The 23,122-nt window shown below is 37.2% G+C and overlaps 1 protein-coding gene across 2 annotated transcripts in view; it reads left to right on the top strand.

Annotated features, from left to right (window-relative positions):
- The window catches only part of igsf21a (immunoglobin superfamily, member 21a), a 194,803-nt gene that overhangs the window by 146,584 nt on the left and 25,097 nt on the right, over positions 1-23,122 (top strand). For both annotated transcript variants that reach the window (XM_085407246.1, XM_085407247.1), the window contains one exon: positions 13,661-13,776. In XM_085407246.1, the coding sequence (XP_085263372.1) occupies positions 13,661-13,776 (116 nt within the window). The remainder of the gene's footprint in view (positions 1-13,660; positions 13,777-23,122) is intronic.

A 23,122-nucleotide genomic window follows, 5' to 3' on the forward strand; every position in this document is an offset into this window, starting at 1 on the left:
TACTTTCTAATATCCATCTACATGAAAAGCAGAAAATGCTTGGTTTCAGGAAACTCCCTCACTAAGACAGACAGGCAGGCAGGCAGGCAGGCAGGCAGGCAGGCAGGCAGGCAGGCAGATAGATAGATAGATAGATAGATAGATGCATCTTGACATCAGCAGCTTTAGAGGGGACAGACATTTGGTCCTTGGAAATGTGAAATATGGATCCATGAATCTATATGTAACTAAATAATATTTTTAAAAGGTTTATGTGAAACCATGTCCTTTTCCTAACCAAGGTATTTTTTGCCCAAGCCTAGGCAAGCTGAGTAAAAAGCAACTGAAAGTTAATTTCAGTTGTGGTCCCAAACAATACTGTTTCTGTCCCACCATACCTCTTTTCTTTAAAGTTGGAAAAGCCAACCCATGTTAATGTTTGCAAAGTTAGAACAAGAGCCCCAACGAAGCTGTGAGTCATTTATGCTTTATGATTTGGACCCAAGGAGGGCAGTATAGTAGCTTTTCCCTAAGATGAAGAATTTCCCATTTTAATAGTTTGTCTTCATATGAGCAGAGCATTAACACTGGGGCAGAGGCAGCTAACAAATATTTATATACCACATTTCCTTTTAATTTTCCACACTTATTCTAAATCTGTATTATTAACGGCTGACCTAGTAATACCAATAGAACTGTAAGATTATAATGCAATAACCTTAATAATGTGTATTAAAGTGAAAATGCAAAATGCTTTACTACACAGCAGCTGACCATGTGTAATATTCAAAAAGCCACTCATAATAGTTTAATGGGACAGTCTGTCATATTTTAATCTCTTACTGTTGTAAATGAACTCAGTATTGTACACACTTCTATTTGTTTCAGTAATCCTTATATTGTACTCCTGCTCGCTTGAAAGTAGAGATATAGATGCTTGTGCATCAATTTCGCACTTCACTGACTTTGTGAAATGTTGTGCATCCTCAGCACTGAGTTGAATTGCAAATAAATCATCTAAATATTATCAAAACACACATATTTTTCAGTGTTATAGACTTATAGAAATGTGAGGGGTCTGCATATGCACATCTGTCAACAAAATGTTGAAGTGAGCTAAGGTTTTTCCAGTGCGATAGCACAGCAGTAGTGGCATTAAGGCAGACCCTTGTTGCATTGATTAGAACGTCACTGCAAACTCCCTAAGCTTCAGTTTGGTTTGAACAGAAATCCCCACAATCCCTACTAGATGACCAGGAATCTGAGCACTTTCTAAATCCAACTACTTTTAAGGATTTACATGCAAAAAAGCTATTTTTGAAGTCATAGAAAATATAGGGATTTGTGTATCGGTAGCATGTGTCCTCATCTAAGCTTGACTGAAAAATCATACCTCCATTAATTCTTTTTCAAAGCTACCCATCTGCCCCACCATGAGGCCACCATGCGTGAAATCTAGCATTTTATCTGATTTCTGGCTCTGTTGATATTCACCACCACTGGAATTTATTTATTAAAATATCTCTGTTATGTGACACTGACCTTCTGTAAAAAAAAAAATAATATAAGTATTTGTTATGTGGTTTTTGGGGGTTTTTTCTTGCAAAGTTTCCATATATAAAGGCTTGGTTTAGTTCATACAAAACATAAAATTGTGCACTCTTTATCTGACAGAAGTGAAACTAGTTTAATATATTCAATTAAGTAAAAAAGAATGAAAAAGAAAGACAACACTACTGATGATGACTTTTTTTTTTACACTTCCCATTTAAATAAAAACACTGACTAGTGGTCTTCTACTTTCTTCTTCTTTCTTTCTAGAATTTTGAAAAAATTTCTGAATTAAACACATAAAATGATTTTTTTTTTTTTATCCCAGAAATTCAGAGCCTGAAATGTCCATTAAATCTCTTTGGTGTATTTTAATAAAGAACTACAATTTTTAAGAACTCTCACTGTTTTTGTACAGCCTTCTGATTCTGTGACACAAAAAGCATGTGTAGAAGGCTTTTATCTTTGAAGGGGTTTTTGTCTAAAAATACTGTAAAAGCTGTGTCTTTACAGGGACAGATTTTTTTTCTTACAATTGGTATCTCTTAAAATATCCATTTCAACCCTTTTTCTTTGAACTTTTGAAATAAACTAGATGCTAAACAGATGGTCACTGACAGGCATACATATATGTGTAAACATATCACTGTACTTGCATGCACACATTTAGTGAAAATACATCCTCTCACAAATACAAATATTCATAAAAATCAAACTCCAGGCTGAATCACAGCAATTTCCAGGGTGAATCAGAGCAATCTGGTCATCAGCAATTATAGCATTCTACATGGGGAACTGGTGATGTACTCAAGGAAAACTGTAATCATGGCTTCAGGCTGTAGGGTGCTGTGATGAAGTGGCTCTCTACATGTGCAGTTAATATGAAGGCAAAATTCATGACCCTTGAATTCAGTGTTCACCAGCCATGAGGTCCGTTCTAAAGCCAGGTGCATAAAACTTTATAGATTCATGACAAAAAATAGCGTACAGGTATGCATGGTTAAACTGTTTCAATCATAAATAATAAATCTCGCTTCACTGCAAAATTTGTGATGATTTCTACTTTCATCTTTAGCATTCCTCCTTTATTTCTCAGTACATACTAATGTTAAGTTTTAAATAGTCTACATTTACATTTCTTTATAAATACCAGTTTAAAATGTAATATTTTTGCACATAAATGTAGTTTTCCTGTGGTCTCTTTTTTCTGTCTCCATGCCTTACTGGAGCTGGTGAAGGCTTGCCTTGCCAGGCAATCTCAAAGACTGTATTGTTTTACAAGAACCTGGCATTTGTAGTACTGTATGGCTCATTTCAGAACTTGACTTATGGTCTCCTCTGTTTTTGTCCTTTGCAAATCCAAAACCACACTTTAATTGAGTCTTAACAAGTCTTTCATTTTGTAATTGTCTCAGCCCGATCTCTCAGCATTTCAGCACCATTTAATTCAGTAACTGCCACGTCTCATGGAATGTCAGTTAAATTTCTAATTGTTTTGGCTATTAAAGACGTCCTTGAAACAAAACCCAAAATGTCTTGAAGGAAAAACTTTCGATTAAATTGAGACTGTTTTTAAATTTGTATGAAATGTGTGAAATAACCCAAGTAAAGAATGGGAGTTTTGGGATTTGATGATAAATTGACTGAAATGTCTCGCTCAACGATTCAACTGTCTACATAGAAAAATATGAATTGTAGTGAAAGATGCCTAAAGGTACATACATTGGTGTACATATCCAGCATGGTCTACTGGATAACATTTTCAGAAGTTGTTCGCTGCATTGAATTAATGATCAAAAACTTCAGAGGTGGGAGGCAGAAAACGGCTTTCTTTATGGCACAGAAGGAGGCCAGGATCACCGGGATGTTAGTCATCATTTCTAGTTTAAAACGAGCCGCTTCACCATCACAGTTCAATTTATTTTGAAAATGAAAGCTGTTTTCACCCTCTGCATAAATCTAATATTTTCTATGGCCGAAAATCAGAACCACTGCATTCATGAATATTTAGGAACTGGAGATGTAATATGTCACCATGAAGTAATCAAGTATCATTTCAGAGCTAATGGTTGATTTACATTTGTATCTCATGTTTAAAAAAGTGCTGAGTCTTTATGAAGGTTACTATCGATTTAAATGTTATTATTTTAATTTTTAAAGTATTTGAGGTATTCTAATTATGTACATATTTATCCTCTCTCTTTTTGTGTCTATATGCTTGTGTGTGTGTGTACACACAAGCATATAGAGACACACACACACACACACACACACACACACACACACACACACACACACAAAGATAAAAAAAATATTCTTCTCAGTGTTTAACGCATAGGCTTTTTTCACAATGAGCTTCTGATTTGATTCACCATAGCGCTTAATGTAATTGCTTATGAAGCTGACAAACAAAACGATAAGATGAACAAAACATGGGTAAATAAGAAGAAAAAGCAGAGAAAAGTGCTCTGATCAACAGGCCTGGCTTAGTCCTTTGAGAAATTAAATCAACTCTGCCTTGTGGATTTAGTCTTTTCCTGAGGAGGAGTGTAAATGTCACTCATAATGTTTGTTGTGTCCAGTAAATATTGATAGATGCACCACAGAAATTAAGTTGAGGAATTGCAGGTGCACTGAGTAGAGGCATGCCTCTATGAATGGACTCTGGAGAACACAGCAACAGGGTAACATTTCCATCCTTCTTGACTATTTCTCTGTTGATTTTAAAAATCTTACAAGTGACAAGTAAAGATAAAAAGATCATTATAATTTTATGATGTATGGCGCTACTTTTTTTCAGAAATGTTTTGATATGCTCACTTTTAAATATTTCAGATAGTTCATTCCTGAGAGCTTCTTTGGTGATTTGCCTTTAAAATCCAATATTCGCAGCAAAGAAGATAACATGCAAAGCTATATTTAGGATAAAACAAAACAAAACACACAAACAAAAAAAACAGAGAATTTCCACTCGTATTATGTAATCTGGTTAATTGAAACTGGGTGCATTTGTTCAGACTGGTGAAATAAGCAGCCTTATATGTGAATTTCGATTTTGAATATCGGTAAAGCTTTACTGGATAGCTATACCTGGAGCTCAGTAGGTTCATCAGATCATCTACTAATCATAAGGTTGGTGGTTCCATCCCAGGCTGCTCCAGTCTGCATGCCAAAGTATCCCTGGGCAAGATATTGCATTCATCTGAGTGCGAATGTTAGATAGAAAGTACAAAGGTGCAACAAAAAACTTACTTCTATGAATGGACGTGAATGGGTGAAAGAGACATGTTATACAAAGTGCTTTGTGTGCTCAAGTAGAGTAGAAAGGCTCTAAATAAGAGCCAGTCCATTTACTGTTCGCCATAGTGGTGGAAAAACTGAGCAGCAACTTAATGAGCAGACATAAATGCAAAGATAGATTAATGTAACAGTCAACTGTAGATTTTACCACAGTATAATACTATATGGTTATTGTTTGAATATCCAGATGCAACAGGACTACCGCAATATTTCTATTGTTGAAAAAAAAAAAGAGTCATACTCAGCAAAGAGGTTTGAACATTGTTCAGACATGCTAGCATTTATTTATATCCCATTCTTTTCTGAGAATTACTCATCACAAATAACCCATTAGTCAGAAACAACACAGGGAGGACATTCGCATTTGATTAACCAGTTTTATCCCTCTAGTCATGTTAGACACTCTAAACATTCCCTCTTCCTCATCTCCCCGAGGAATTAATTGACTACAGCGAGCACACTGCCCTTTGTAGCTACTTTGGGTTTTTCTCTCTTTTTTAACGTCTTCCAAAAATGGGGATGCTGGGGAACCAGTTAAAACCATTTTACAACCATTTATGCACGTGTGGCCTGCTACTACCTTTCAGCTGAGGCAAGAAAAAGAATTAAATTGTCATGACAAAGTAGTAAATATCTGCTTTTAAATTTGGATTAATCATTTGTATTATGTGAAGTACTTTTATTTCAAATGCTTTACACTTTTACACTCATTGACCCATTCTCACCTCCACACAGATACAAGACAGTATTCACAGTAAATATTTTACTAGTGCCCTGCATCTCAGTTTGATCCTAACATTACAGTTTACTAAATAAACACCTCTTCTCTTCACTCTAGGTCCAAGTAAATTCACATAGGAAATGTATTTTTGTGTAAAAACATTAAAACACACATGAAACTCTGTTAAGCTGGTGCAGGTGTACTTTCAAATATTCTCTTTGTGAAACTAAAGTATAGATCAGTGTTTCACCTGCCATTCAAGCCACGATGAATAATTAAAGCCCAGAGAGATTTTTAAACTTTAAATTCTCAGTTTAGATGCTCCCTGCGAGATCTCCTCACAAGATTTATAAAGGTCAAATTTTCATAGGGCGCTTAGGAATGCACATGTCTGAATGCATTTGTGCACTACATTGTTATATCTAGAAAACCTTTAATTTAAAAAGGAAGATCCACATATGTATTGCTCCCCAAATATTGAAAGACAGTAAAATTAGTTCGGTAAAATATATCAACAACTCAGCAATTGCACATGTTATTATTTGCACTGCGGTCAGGATATGCTATGATGATTATAAAATTAGTCTCTTGAGTTGGACGCACAAAGAAGTTTGTTATTTTCACTGATTTAATAGCAGAGATTGTGTGTCTTATAGCAAAGACTGTCATTTATTTCTTACTTTCTTAAAGTGAAATATTTAAACTGGCAAAATGACAATTGAATAACTATTCAATTACTGACAATAACTAAGAGTGAGCTGTTCAAAAGTATTTTTAATTAAGACTAAAGAAAAGGTTAACTATGCCAAGGTAATAAAAGTCATTCTCTTGTATTTCTTGCCCATTTTAAAAAGAGAAACTGTTGATGCATTGTTACCCATTTATCTTGGTCATAACTGCCCCATCAACAACCCTTACATGTCAGCTTGAAATATGAATTCTCCTCCCTGTCCCTGAATGTTGTGTATACCATATCGACATTTGCAGAGCCTGTGGCCATCTGGCTGCAGGCATTTGAAGTAGATTTTTTCAAAGACTTTATGGGGGATTGTTTATGGTCTGGGGATTATAATTGAATGATGAATACTTCACTACCTCGCTGTTCGGCTTCATATGACTACAGCCGTATTTTGATATTAAGTGTTTTAAAATTAAAATAAATGACAAATAAAGCAAAATTAAAAAATTATATTGCACCTACACACATCAAGTGAATCCACAAGATACTGGGAATTTTAAAGGTGTATCCATGTGACTTCCCTCAATCCTGAAAGGTGAGGCTGGACAAGGCAAGAGGTATAGGAGGTAAACTGTAACCAACTGAAAATCCAAACCTCTGCCCTGGAGCAAAAATGGACTTTAGGGATAAGGGTGCCAGTCAAGGCATAATTGATGCTGGGCTGGGTACAGGGTAAGTCCCATCTGCCGCTGTCTGCTATTTGAGAGCCCAAAAAAGCTTTCCCTTTTGTCTTGTCTCAACCAAGCCTTCAAACTGTGCTTGTAAAATCCTCTCTTCTGTCCCCCTTGCCCTCATTACACGTACAAAGTTGCAAGTCCAAGACTGGTTTACCATCAGACAACAGCAGCCTGGGGAGAGAATGGGGAAAGAGCCATATGCAGCCATGACTTATCATATCTCTTACCATATGGAAACTGAGCAAGAGGTGGAAAAAGGCACAACTATTCCTACGCTCCACATTATTCTCTTTATCGTACAAAGTGAAATATATTTAGTATATTTAGTAATAATCCTAAACCTTTTTTTACGTGAGGGTGAGGGTGAGGTTGGGTTCAGACTGTAGATTGTAATTCTATGAGAAGAATTCTTGAGGAGCAACGGACATTCCTCAGCAATGCATCACTTAAAAGTCTTTCAAGTCACGAATGTGCAAACATATTTCTCACAATCTAAAAACAGGCAGACCAGTCCAAACACGCAGGCATGTAATCTATGTGCTTGGTGCATTTTCAACACCACCGGTATGATTAATGGGCTTCGGAACTGGGGGACTTGTTCAATGTGACACAAGCTTTTGTCTCTGTGTCATCCCCTTCCTCTTCCTGACAGCCACCAGAGTCTCCTTCTCTTCGCGAGCAGCTACACCACTCAGTGGTTGGCTGGGGCAGGAGGATCTGATATGTACTGACAGCACAATAATAACCCGTGCAAATTAACAAGGTGGAGTGTATATGCAAATACAAAAGCACAATAGAAAAAGTGATTAAATAAGAACTTCAGTGTCTTTTTGGGACCCCCCCCCCCCCCCCCCACCCCACACACACACACACACACACACACACACTGGAAACCGAGAACTCATGCCAGCAAACATTTCAAGATATCTTCTTTTTTTTTCTTCTCAAAAAGATTTAACTTTTATTTCAGTCTGCCACTGAAATAACCCTTTATTTCCCCACTGCTACATTAATGGTCTATCCAATTGTTAGCCTTTTCAAAATAAAGAATGCAAAAACTTTTAAGAGAGTTTTATGTCTTATTCAGCTTAACTCCGTCTGGCATGCCCAAGGTGTGTCTGTTAAATAACGAAAATATAACAATTAGACTTACAAGAGGTCACAATTACACCCATGAGCTTATAAAAACGACTGTTTCACTTGCATGTGTGTGTAAGTATGTGTCTCTACACATGCATATTTTTCCACAAACATCTGTGTTAGGAACAATCTCACCCTTAGAGTAAAAGTGAGGCACCAGAGGGGGGTGCTGTATGTTTTGTGCAATGCCAGGAGCTTGCAGTGTAAAATTTGTTTTGATTTTTTGGATGCCAAAATCATATCCTCAAGCCAAAGAGTGAAATTGAGATCATAGAAGATGCTCAGGGATGAAGCAATTAACTACTATTTCAGATTCCTCTGGGATGGATATTAGGTGAAAGAGTCAATTAAATTGACATTCTGAGTTTCCAGTCGCTTAATTTGCAGTAATCTGGCACGGGCAATTCTGTTTCCACTTTTCCCAGTTAAACTCTCACTTATGCTTTTGTGTTTTGGGCCAATTATAAACTACATTTAGGAGCAGCTAAGTAATATACTGGCTTACTCTGAAGAATGATGTTTTCATAATTAATAAAATTATACTAAATGCACATAGCTTTGTCATGGGTGACATGGAAACAAATGTTGGTAACTGAATGAGTTGTGTGAGACGATGAGGAGAAAATATTAGTGCCAGGAACATATAGTGAGGAGACAGAAAATGAAGATGCTGGGTGGCCAATCTTCACGCGTTTCTGTTGGTTCTGTACGGATACTCTGGCCACAGTCCAAAATCCCCACATTTATTAATGGGGTTAGATTAACTTGTTAACTGGTGTGAATGTGAGTGTGACTGGTTGTCATTCTCTCTATGTTCGCCCTGTGATAGACTGGAGACCTCTATATCATATCAAAGAGTGACTGAAGATAATGTCATTATTCTGAAGCTTGAAGTGGATCTTCCAAAAGGACAATCATTTTAAAACATACTAGCAATTCCACCAAGAAATTAGTCAAAAAAAGATGGCTATGGAATTGCCTAAGTCATGATTTGAATCCCTTTAAACTTATGCAGAAGGATCTGAAGCGGCTCCATATTCGAGAGACCCCTGGATATCATGCAACTAAAATTATTTTGTTTTGTTGTTGATTTGTTTTTTGCTAAAAGAGGCAATGTTAGCGTCTACGGTCAGACACATACATACATACCTTTTCCACAGAAGATGACGATATACATTTTTGTTCAGTTAATGAAAATCCATAAATTATTTTCTAGTTTGTTGAGAAATAATAACTTTCTTTTTAGAGGCAGTGTTTAAAAGAGAGCTGTATGTTTGATTGTCCAAATATGTCAAATACCTCCACAATTTTTATAGGCTGTACCTGACCTCTTTAAAATGAAAAAATCTCACTGAAATGAGAATAAGAGAAATATTTTGCTGCAAAGCAGTAGAGAAAGTACTACATTGCTAAAGTACATTTAGATGTTTTTTGGGATCAAATGTCTTTCTTTCTGCTTGCATATTTAATTCAACCTTCAACTTTTTAAAACTCAGAGAGGAATTTATGTTATTTTGGCAATTTTTTATTTTACTTTTCTGTCCGTCTATCCACAATACTCTCTGTACCAATAAATGCAGGTACAGATGTTGGGAGCCTCTTGCGGCATGTGGTGTGTGAGGCACTAGTGCACCTTATTGATCATTAGTCTATAAAAGGGCTAACACAAAAGCCATACAGGAATTAAGAATGAAGTAAATCCTCTTAGCTTTAATGCTGAGAGGCAAAATGCCTTCAAGTGAAATTACATTCATTTAGTTTGCCGAACTCGTTCAAAAGTCCCACTTTGATTACTTTGAAACATTTGAATAAGTACAGTTCAGTTAATGTATTAATATCAGTAAGAGTAGAAGTAAAAGCCATGGACTGGACTGGAGAGTATTTCTTGCAACGCTCATCTTACAACCACAACCACCACACATACAACACACACACAATAAATAAACCCCCAGAGATGTGGACTCAAGGTCAGGGTGCTTAGTACAGGGGGATGTTGGGAGTGGCTTGTGAGTCCAGCTGTCTCCAGAGCTCTAAATCCCCTAATTATGAGGCAGGGAAGGCTGTCTCTATGGAGCATTAAATGTTCTTCTGTTTTGCAGATTCACCAATCCCCTTTTGCAGTTTTTTTCTCCCTTTCTGTTTTTCTTTTTTGTTAGTAAAGATAGCAGAGTAATGCTGTTTGAGGATATAGAAAAAAAGGAGGTGGTAAATAGCGGGAGAGATTGTTATTGATGTGACTAGCAGTAGTACTATTAGGGACAAAAGGAATTAAATGTTGCTTTTAATGCAGTGCTGTGCAAGTGCGGTTTTTGAAACAAAGACGGCAGGCTGTGGGACTGCAGACCTCACATTTCATAGGCTTCGGGATCTATATTTTATGATGCAATGAAACACACCCAGCATTTTATACAGTATATATTTTGCAGACTAGGCAAAGGTGTCTCACCTCTCGTGGTTTTGTCATCCTAAAACAGTAATTGCAAGTTTTCAAAAAGTTTTAATTTTAAGTAACGATTGAAGAAATAAAATGAGCCCCTGAGATTGGAGAAAATACACCGGCAAAGAAAAGATGAAAAGATCATGAAAACCACTTTTATTTCCAGGACATCCTATACTTCTGTTTAGTCAAAGCTGCTACCATTCCACATAAAATGTCTGAGTGTCATGACACACCAGGCTGCATTAGGGCAATGGGCCCTAACTCATCACATATGGACGCTTGTAAATTGCCCCCTGGAGTCACATTTAAACACACTGGGTAAGCATTATTTTTTAGTGTTGTGGAAGTAGAAACAAAAGTAGTTTTTGTTGTCCAAATCTAATAAGCTAATAGAAATGAAAAGTACAAATCTCCTAATCAGGACATCTCCTGACCTCCTACCTGTCAAAGGTTTATTTTTCTCTAACACCACCACCCTATCCTCCAACTTTTTCGTTGCTTTTTTAAAGGTTGGCAGAAATGGGTGTATCGTGGCATCTGCTGTTGCCACAGCCAGTATGTTAAAGCACTGACAGGTATATAGAGGAGAAATATTTTATGCCCATACAATGTGTGTAGATTTCATAAAGAGGGTTTTGGAATTGTTATATATCTACTTCGGTTGTTTGAGTCTTTAAAGAAAACTCTGGAAGAATGTCACATTTTCATATTGATATTTCTTATTTTTTCTGCAAGTTTTTCCTCTTTTGACATTTTTCCCAAGAGGACGTATTGTTTAGCACACTTGACTGTGACATTTTTTTTGGGGGGGGAGTTTCAGTGCAAATATTTTTCTCTCCATGTTTTGTATGAGCGCTATCAGTCCCAAATATTGCGTTTGGCAGTAACCTTGTCAAGAGAGACATTTTAAATTATTTATATTTAAAATATGTGTATATTCTTTTCAAATAAGTGATATGAAGATCTCTGTAAGACAAAGAACTCCATCGCAGGGAAAAACAGAAAAGAAAAATCAGCTCAACCTTTAACAAGTGAGCAAAGAGACAACTTCTATTAAATGAGGTATGAAAGGCTTAGATGCAATCATTACATTCAGCCATCTTAATCCTGTTTAGGGTTGTTGTGTTTGAAAATACTGTGCACAGCACAGTACATCTTGGTATTAATCATATCAAATATTTCACCAAGGCTTAAGGCTCGTCTTAGGCTTTGACTTCTATTAGATGCCCTCACACCTACAGGGCAGAAAATAATAGAGTATCATGATAAATGTGAAGCACCTCTGAACCAGAGTGAGGAATCAATTTATTTCTGCATTTTTAAGGTTGTACTAGTAATTTTTGTAACTAAAGAAGGCATCTTTTTTTCTAGTGCTTTAGATAACTTTCAGGGGATTATCTGTGTTTATTAGACAAATGGAGACATCCAATTTAACAGTAATTATTTTTATTGTAATTAGATTAGTTTTCATGAGATTAACTTATTACATGTGTTTGTGCTAAAGCTCTCTACAGATTGCTGGAAAAACTCTCTTGATCTCTTTGTGTTCACAGATGTTCATATTGCAAAACTAATTCATATTTTAACTGCACAGCTCAGGAAAAAAGTACCAGGAGTGTCCAGAATACATTTACTGGACTCCACAAAACAGAATATAATTTTGTTTTATAGAATACAGCAATCAATATTGTAGCCCTATAAAGTTGAATTGCTTTCTTTTATTATCATCTTATTATATGGTGTGCATATTAGTGCAGCTTCACTGTACTATATGCCATTTACATACACTGCTGTGTCAAGTACTTGAGCTTGACTGGTCAGAAGCAGACACCTCTGACAGCTTATCATATGCCAGGTTGAGACAGGCTTGTCAGTAAGCTAATGGAGTGTTCTAAGGTTAATTTACAACCATATGAATTCCATCAATAAGCAATTAAGAGGTGTGGAAACACAGAGGCACCCGAGCCAGCAGCTAAATCCCCCACCAACCTGCTTTTAATCAATTAATTGCTGTGGCATGTCTGTTTAAAACTGCTTGATAGATTTACACATAAAACTGGCACATGAAAAAGCCACTGATCTCTGCGTGACCTTTCTTTTTGCCTTATCGGCCTTATCTGTCTCAAAAAGATTCTTCTCTCCATTCACAGAGTTTTTGAGGCATTACAAAAATGTTTCTTATTCTGATAAGAGCTCAGGCCTGTTCATGTGTTACTAAAGCGTCCTGCTGCCAAATTTTGTTGAGCAGCTAACTTTTAAATATGTGTGCACAATGTTTCATGAAATCCCTCACAGAGATAAAAACACAATTACATGAAAGAAAAATAGAAAATGTTGTGAAAACTGTTTTTGATGCTCTGCATTCCTGATCAAAAGTCAGATAGTCCTTGTGTAGGTAGCCATGACTGTCACCAGGTATCTGTTAATATTTCATTTAAACCATCACACAGTGGTCTGTGAAGTATGTACGTTCATATTTAAGCTGCCATAAAAAGGACCAGAGCACTGCATGTTGAACAGCTGATTTTCTGGGGAACGTGTGAGATTTCCATTCATTACCCCCTTCCCCTCCCTGTGCTCCTCTAAAGTGCTGTGAAGTCTTGCTCACATGTTTTCCCTTTACACTACCATGACATACTTGCTGGAATCCCTAGAGAGATTCAGATAGAGGGTTAGTGATATGATATGTATGAGATTTTCTACCTTATCAGCCTTATCCGACTCGCATGAGCCCTGGGGAGTTTCGAACATATTGTCCCCGCCATTCAGTTTCCATTTAAAGCTGAGATTCTCACAGCAGGTTTTTGCTTTCTTTTGAAAATAGATATAGTAGATAGATAAAGTAGGTCTCTACATTTGTTTTAGTCAGTTTTAAATATCTGGACAGAATTGCAATTCTCTTTATCCGCTTTCCCTTTTATGCTCTTACCTTGCTGTCAGTTTTGCCAGTAGGGTTTCCACCTACATATATAACCCTAAGATGACATTTCATCACGAAATAACTCTTGCAATGCACAGAGAAAGTGAAAACTGATGTTTTGTAAGTGTTTATGAATTTCTCAGGTTGTGTGTTAGGATGCTGTTTCACACATCTTTTCCCTTGTCTTTCACAGCACCCCCAAACAACATATCAGTGGTGGCAGAAAACACTCCAGCCCCTTTCAGTCGATACCAAGCCCAGAATCTGACTCTTGTCTGCACTGCAAAGGGAGGGAAACCAGCCCCATCGGTGAGTTGCTGCTGAAGATGTACCATGCTGCCAGCTCGATTGGGACTTGCCTTTACAGCACACAGATCCCTGTTGTTTATTATAGACAAACAGAAACTCTGTTGCATGTTTTTTTGTTTTTCAGTGCACAGACCAGTACTATTTATATATGCGTCCCACTGAAATTTGCTGTTATTTGCTAAATAATAATATCAGAGTTTAGAAGGCATCTTCCTGCAGTCATTTAAAATATGTGCTGCTATTACTTTCATTTCAGCTTCTTTTGGCTACTCAATTTAGGGGTCGCCACCGTGAATCATCTTCCTCCATGTAATACTGTCCCTTGCACCCTCTTCTGTCACACAAGCACTCTGCAGATCCTCTCTCAGAAACCTCCTCTGTGGTCTTCCAATTTTTTCTTCCTCCTGGCAGCTTCATTTTTTTTACTTCCTTTGTCCAGTATATCCACTCTATATCTCTCCCTCTGTTTAAATCATCTCAACATTGCCTCTCTAACTTTGTCTCTAAACTGCTCAACCTGAGCCGTTCTTCTGATGTACTCATTTCTAATCTTGTCCCTCCTGGTCACTCCCACTGAAAATCTTCAGCTCTGCCACCTGCAGCCTCCTGTCTTTTTGCTAGTGCCACATCTCCAAGCCATACATCATAGCAGATCTCACTAATGTCTTGTGAAACTCTTGCTGCTGACCTTCGGTAACAAACCACACTCGTCTCCACCAATTCCGCCTTTCCTGCACTTTCTTCTTCACATCTTTTGTACGCTAACTATTTCTTGGTAAGGTTGACCCTAGGTATTTAAAATCCATTTTCACCACTTCTACTCATTGCATCTTCACCTTTCCACCTCTCCCCCGCTCATTCATACACGTGTATTCCTTCTTGCATCTACTGACTTTCATTCCTCTTTTCTCCAGTACATACCACAACCTCTCCAGACTCTCTTTCAGCTTCTCACTACTCTAAATAAAGCTTACAATGTTGTCTCTGAATATAATTGTTCATGGAGACGTCATCTGTCAGCCTGTCCATCTCCACTGCAAAGACAGGGCTTGGAGTTAGCCTCTGGTGTAATTCCACCCCCAACTTCAACCCATCTGTCAGTCCAACCCCACGCTGTCTCGCTGTCCTCACACTCGTCCTTTACCACCCTCATATACTTCTTTGCCGCTCCTGACTTCCTCATACACTTTCACCATTCCTCTCCTGGTACCCTATCATATGCTTTCTAGATCCACAGAAGGCAAACTGACCGGTGACTGAGTATCATAAATATGTTTGTTGTGCAATGTAGACAATAAAATGAGTAGATCAAATTTACACGGTTCATGTAATTGCATGTTATGGAGGTTATTTCATTCGCACATAATTATTATAATTAATGTCAAGGTTGTGGATCGTGGACCCAAATGCAGGACTTGAGAAACAGGAATTAAACTCAAAATTCCACTTTAATCCCATAAGCTCAATGGAATACAGACAGTCCGAAAGCATTTAATGAACAGAAACAGCAACCCGGACACCAGAAATCTTAGGAAACATAGGGCAAGGTGACACACAGCAACAAGGACAAGAGGAGACAGTATATACACACACAAGATAACGAGGGGAGCTATAACAGGTGGGAACACAGACAACCTAATAAGACAGGAAGAAAAACTCCACACAAAACCCAGAGAACAACAATAGCCAAAATAAAATAGAAATAAGAGTAACAACAGACACGGGGGACAAGATTAACTTGACACAAATGACAAACAGGCAAATGAGAAAGATAAAAAGACAAATACAAAGACAAGGAAAAGGATGGGAACACAAAGTAAGTAAATTAACGTAAGTGTATCAGGAACTCAGGCTAAGACCTAAAGGCACGAATAACAAATCCAGAAAGAACTTATACAAAGAAGACATGTAAACACAAATAAATAACAGTGTGAATAGAAAGCTAAATTCGTATCCAAAGACGATCTTTAAATACAAAATACAAAACTAGAAAGAATCCATAGGCCAATTACTCAAAACCCTGCTTCTGCGACCACACAACCACAACAGTACACCCTTATCCACACACATTTAGAAACACAGATGCATACAGCTGTATGCATCTGTGTTAGTCACAGTCACATTTTTCTCAATGCTTTGAAGTGCAAAACAAGGTCTTACAATATCTGAAGTATATACTCAGATGTTTGGTGGCATATGAGCTTACGGACGCTGTTTGAGAGCAGTCACTTGCTGTTAGTTCCCACTGGGTCATTAATCATTGTCCATGGGTATATGGTAATGGACTCCAGACCCTCAGTGCACCTTTCTCCAGCAATTATGAGCTCAGTGAGAGGTGAATACAAGGTGAACATGATTTCCGTCTCTCAGGTACTTCCTGGTTGATAGTGTGATGTCTACTGTGGTTCTTGCCTGTTGTGATTTCACAGGGTGCCTAAAGCCATTAAAGCTAAGCACTGCTGGGTCCTTTTTTTCTGACGCACTGGTGAAAAAAAGGATAAGTCACATTGCTTTTAATTAGCTTTGTCAGTGATGGACCAATTGAATGATTTAGTCACTGAATTGAGATTAAACCAACAAAAAAAAGCAATGTGATTTTTCATTTCACTATCGATCACTATTAGGGATGTGTGATATGACGAAATATAATGGAAAAAGATATTAAAACAACTGTCGTTTCATATTATATCATTTATTTCATGCTGTCGCAAAACACACTGTTTACTACAATATTTTTTCATTGCTTTAGATGACATTTTGCAATAGTCATCACACCAATACAGAAGGACCAGCCAGAACAAATCGAGGAGCTCATTTCTAAAGTAGGGGTTACCTCTGTAGCATGGAATTTATTAGTTAATGAAAAGTCTGACACAGAGCAGAAAAATGTACTGTGCAAACTGGTCCCCACCACAGACACCGACACAACAAACCTCGTCTACCATCTAATGAAGAATCATGTGAAAGAGTATTGTGAGGGTTTACGAATGTGAAGCAAGAAAGAGCCATCAGGGGCTCGAAATAAAGCTCGGATTCAAATGTTAGAACAGGCTCCTACCTGCAGCACGCCATATAATAAAAACTCATGAAGGTAATAGCTGCCATTACAACTTATATCTATAAATATAGGGTTTTGTGCACTGGCAAAAACACTTGACTCCAGGTACACAATGCCCAGCCAAAAACACTTCATGTAAGTTCCCCCGTTTATATTGTAATTGTCGATCCAATGTATTAGAGGAAACCTGCTACTTAGTATACTACGCTGCAATAAAGGATATGTGCATGAAACAGTGCACCTTATCTTAGACTGGATCAAAAAAATTGGGGGAAAAGCAAGCAGCATTGTTCCTAATTAATATTTTGACGTTTAGAAAGAATGATTGCTGGCATGTCTACAAAAAATAACATTAATGGACAAAATCATAGGTTTACATAAAAGTAACAAGCTATTTGGTTGAACTTGATTTAGACATGAAAGACCGTAAACACAGAAACCTTTCCAACTGACTATTGATGACCACTATACCTTCCACACTAACATATCATAAAGCAGCGGTCCCCAACCTTTTTTGCGCAACGGACCGGTTTATGCCCGACAATATTTTCACGGACCGGCCTTTGAGGTGTCGCGGACAAATACAACAAAATAAAACTAGTACCGGTACTGAAAAAAAGAAGATTTATTCATAACACACGTGAAAAGACCCAGGAAAACCGAGTTAACGATCAAAACGATAACAAAATAACGCTGAAAACCGATAAAAACCCAGAAAACCATACATTTCACACCTGAGCCTCAACTCACCGAGGCCCGGGGGTTGGGGACCGCTGTCATGGAGCTCCTACATTAATCATATGGGGAAACCTGAATCCAATGGCATCCAAAAGATGACATAATTTTGTTTTCAAAGCACCTTTTTTAAGCAATTCCATTTTACCACTGAGGACCTTTGCCACAACAAACCCTGAAAAAAATTGTATTAGATTTTATTAGTCCTGCACACCCACACAGGCGTTCTTACTCATTCTGTTTGAAGCTGAGTAGAGCTACAGTTTGCTGGCAGTTTGTTAAAGTCACCATACAGGTTGGTTTTTTTTCCCCTTAAAAACACAAAGATTAAACTTGTTCCACAAATGTGTGAAACAGGGGATTTTACTTTAGTCCGGCACAGTTTGTTCAAACTCACAGTCCAGAGAAGGGGTTTAATTAGCCCATCTAAGTGAAAACACCTGGATGTGAGTACTTTAGAGTGAAGGGCCTTTTATGTTCCTAGCGCTCTCATGGGGTGGAATATAAGGCATTCATGAGGTGTCAGAATAACCAGAAAAATGCATTACCACTAAAAGTCTTTGAGCTGTGCAACCCTTGGGTAGCAGGTTGCAGAGTTGTTGATATGATCATAAATGAGCAAAGGATGTAAATGTTTTGTTAATATAAAATAAGTTTCAATAAATCATGCACATTTAAATATCATAAAAGTGACTTGACTAAGTTACAAAAAGTATTTCAATTATTTATTAGCAGTAAGCCCCATAGCAAGCCAGGTAAGTGTCTTTAAATTAAAGCTTAACAGCACAGGAGGCACAGGGTCCAAAAGCTTCCACACTCAGAATATCAAACCATCCAAAGAAGGTTAATTCATTTAAAATGAGATTTGTTTGCTCCAAATAGAAAAGCATAGGAATAAATATACCAAATATATTGTACAGACAGTAGTTTCAGTATTGCGAATTAGCTCTGCACCATATATGCGAATATTGTGTTTGGACTAGAGTGATGTAAGATATAAGGCCACGTCTGCTGATTCAAGGAACACGAGAAGGAAAACACTTTCAATTTGGACGGAAACATTGCCTCAGAGGAGAACTGATCATGACCTGTCTAACTTGCTGTGTACTCGTATAATAAACCAAAAACCTTGCCAATGTTCTCTGACAGGTTTTAAGAATAGACTTTCACACTCTAGTCTCACTGAGCCCTTTGAAATTTATATTTAATCCAATTCTAAGTCTTAACTGTGGTGCTTTTAATGGGTAAAAAGAAAAAAGGAAGAACTATTTTTTGTTTATTCAATGTCATTTGATAGCTAAGGCTGTAGCACATGCTTAGTTCTGTCATGTATTATTTTAATATTTGACACTTAAAATGTACCAAATGACATGACAAAACTTAGTAAGAAGTACCTGTTTTGAAATCAAACTATACTTATAGCTGGTAGATATAAGGTTTGAAAAAGGAAATTTACACTGGAGAAATAGCATTTTGTTGTGGTGTTGTTTTTTAACTCATATGTTGCATACACATAAGGAGAAATATGACATTTAAATAGTGTCCATTTGTTCTATTTATGCTATTGTCTACGGTCATGCTGCATAATAAAACCTCATTATTAGGTTTGTAAGTATTTGCTTGAGTGTTTCTGCTTTGGCCCAGTTATGTGGCTGCAACTTCAAACAGCTCCATTTGCTTTTTGATGAAACTCATTTAGTCTTTGTCGGTGCTACTGCCCGGGGCTTGTTGCAAAATGAGCTGTTGTCAGCTCTATTTTCAATGTCATATCATAGCAAGCCTGGTCTCAATAGGGACTCACAACTTACAAAGAAACCAACTGAATTGATTGAGCCAGCAATTAGTAACAGCTAGTAAATATGATCATTCATTGGCATTTTGTACTCTAAAGTATGGTGGTCTGTAACAATGTTTTCCACTTAGTCTTTGAAGGGAAAAAATGTTATTAATACTTTAGTCTTGGAGAATGGGCCGAATAAGATATATTCACATAGACTTGAAATAAAACAAATTTTGTATTGACTGGCTTTTCAGGCTACAACATACACTTGTATTTTGTGTCTTCAACCCAGTCTTTGTCAAAACTGAGATAACATAATATCCTTGGTGAACACTGAAAGTACAAAGATGCTAAAAATACCAAATTTTAACAGCTGTCGTTCCACATTTGCTTATTTGCTTGCAGTTGTTATAGAGCTAAGTGTTCCACTGGCATTCATACACAATGAATGTACAGGGAGTTTTTAGACTTGAAACAGCTTCCTTTAGCAGCAGAGGCCAACACAGTGAAACTGCTGTAAGTGAACCTTAGCAATGAAGTTGAGGGGCATAGAACTAAAACAATGATCTCAGCTCCATAAAGCTGAGCAGAACTGCAAACATAGGTTATGATTCTCTGTAAGTGCATCAGCATGAGCGAAAAGCATTTCACAGTTTCACATTATTTTTACATTCATTGCCGCTGATACACTGTAATCATAAATGCATAACCTCATTTTAATGATAAGGTTATTTTAATGTGAATTCACTCCAATTTTTATGTTCTCAGGTATCAAAACTTTTTTTATGCTGCCAATAATCACATACAGTTCCTCTTATGTCTAAGCAATACTTAGAGTTACTATCAGAGTGAAGACAAAAATGAGAGCTGCTAATTATGCTGCAAAGCAGCTACTGTAGACTTCAATAGCAAACAGTAGAGTTTACTAGCTTATTTTAGCCATCGTATTTTCAAATTGTTTCATTTTATTTTGGTAGTTGCATTTTTGAATGGGAGAAAATAAACAACTGATTAAAAAATAATGAACCAACATCAAAAGGAAAGAGAGTAGAATAGCAGGTAAGAGGAAAGATCAGCATATAGTGAAAGATTCAATAATGCATTACATTTCCTTCTAAACCTAAACTTCCAAAAACAGTAAGTGTGCCTATATCTTTACTACCATAACTAAAGATATGTCTAACACCACACAGCTGAAAACCTCAACTGTGTGCTTGCAGTGAATGACCATGATTGGCTTACATGTTTCCTGGTTTGGCTTTTATAAAGCATATGATTAGCTCTTTCTGTGGCAGGATAACCTCCTTCCTTGAAAGTTTCTCTGACATACTTCTGTTCAGTATTCTTTGAATCCCAATTCATTACATTACCATATCTCTGTTTTACCCTACAATACAGAGTATGCACACATGTAATTATGCCTTTCCGCTGTTCAGCGCCAACCACAGGTACAAGCACCATATGTCAGCTCAGCGTGGACTTCTTATCGCTGTGTAGAAGAACCTCATGAGCCATTCAATACAAAAAGTCTTTTGTCCTAAACAGGCATGGCTTTGTATTTGCTTTGATAAATTGTTTGGCTCTCTTAAAGAAAAGAAAAAGTCCCTGTTGCTATGCAACATCCTTTTACATCCTTTCAGCATCCAGCATAATGTCTGATACATGATTCTGGCTTAGCATAGAAATTTGAAAGTGCTGAACTTCATCCAATATACTGTTGCAAGTCTTGTTATACTAGGCAGTTTCATAAGGCTCCTACTGTTCCTTCATCTGGCTGACTATGTTCCCTTTTATTGGTTCTTTAATTGTCAAATTAGAACTGAGAAAATATGCAAATGTGGTCAACCAGTAATGTTAAACTTGTTTTTTCTTTTCTGTAAAAAGTAGACTATGCTAGTTTAAGTGTTTAGGTGATAGAAGCAGTTTACTTGCATGGCTGTATTAGAATATATATTACCCTATCAGACCTATCAGCAATGCTAGGCAAGTGCGCTACAATGTGTAGTGTATGTTCTGTACTTTACATTTATAAACTAGGTCCACCATATTTTCATATATTGCACACATTTTACTCCTTGAAGTATCTCCAGTGTCTGGAAGTTCATCCTTTTTAAAAACCTGTTTCTTCTCACCACTTTCTGGAGACACCCAACACAACAAATTCCCTACTGCAGCTTTGAGAGGGCTGAATATAATGGACGCATGAGTTAAAAGTGTCACCCATTATGTTTCAAGATCTGTCTGCATCTGAAGCGCTGAGGCAAGCTGGTGGCATATCAATAATAGCTTCCCAGTGCCACTATTAGAACATCCTCAGAGCACAAGCAAGCACTGATTGAAAAGAAGAAAGATAATGACAGTTAATAAGAAGGAAAGCTGATTAAGCCATGGCCAGGATCTCTCTCGTTGCCTCTGTGCTCTTTCTCTCCCTGTTTCTCTTGCTTCTGCTCTCCCGTTGAATCATTCTGTCACTATGAAAATTACTGGCTTGTCCTTTTGACACTGCCATGATTAATTGCAGCAACATGAAGGTGTATATGGACCAATGCATTATTGTTACATTTTTGAAAAGGTTTTGAATTCATGATGTTGGTGAGGTGGGGGCATTTTGGCAGTGAACAGAGTGCAGGTGCTCTCATCATAGTCTATTCACAAGGGAATGCAAAACCCTTCTTATGCCACTCATTACTGCCTTGGCATTGGATATGGGCTTAGAATTGCATATCTCTTTTTTTCTGGGTTAATTCATTTTAGAATGAAGTAAGTGGTTTGTGTCTGGTTTCATTGTTTGCACATATTGAACTATGAAGTATTTTGGGATTTATAACAGAGCCATGATTGATAATCACTTTATTCCGTGCAATAGCACTGTAAGAGAATAATAGAGCCGCAATGCCAAAGGCCCTCAAAAATCCTCTTTTACATGAGAGTGAACATTCCAGTCCAGGTCCTGGGGCAGCAAAATGCAAAATGTATGGCATAAGCCACTGTCATGACTACAGACTATATAATGCACCTAATCTCCTACATGATACTACAGATGTACTTTTTATCTTTTCCCACAACATGTTTGGAAATCAACCCATCATAAAAGATCAGAATTGATCAATAAGAAAAACAAGTGCATTCATCAGAACGCATAATATCCAAAAAGGTGATTCTTCTAAAGTCATATCCGACAAAAGTGCCCATGTCACTTTGTGAAGCATTATCATCTTTTGGAGGCATGCATCACAATGAGAGACATCCTCAGTGTTATTTTGGCTGCTTTATAATCACATGTAGAAAATTAATCAGTGTTTGCTCTCTCATTTGTACAGAATGAAAGAAGTGATGTGCTTTCCATTATCTCTGCCTGTCAAACAAGGAAATGTGGGAAATGGGATTTTTAGCAAATTAGTAGGTAGCTTAAAGAAAAACAGACCAAGACAGCAGCGATGGCAGATGTGTCCTTAATTGTGCATAGATTTTTAGGATGAATTAGTTGGTTCAAATTAATATTTACAAGGACACAGGGTCCTGTTAACTTATTTTGTTGCAGCACGAATCATGCAATCATTTCAGAGAACAGTTTACAAGATGTTAAATATTGGCTTTGGAAAACTTTATTCCACTCTTACAGATTATTTTAATCCTAAATCCAATTTGTTCAGCATATGATGTCTTACAAGTTAGCATTCTGAGCTTGAAATATTCAATAACGTCTCACAAATATTGGTATAAGACAGAATGTTTTTAAAGCTTACGCATTCTACTAATTTGCATTTAATATC

The sequence above is a fragment of the Rhamphochromis longiceps genome, linkage group LG5 (genome assembly GCF_057381845.1).
Source record: "Rhamphochromis longiceps isolate RC_006_pf linkage group LG5, R_longiceps_female_GT1.1, whole genome shotgun sequence".
NCBI classification, from domain to species: Eukaryota; Metazoa; Chordata; class Actinopteri; order Cichliformes; family Cichlidae; genus Rhamphochromis; species Rhamphochromis longiceps.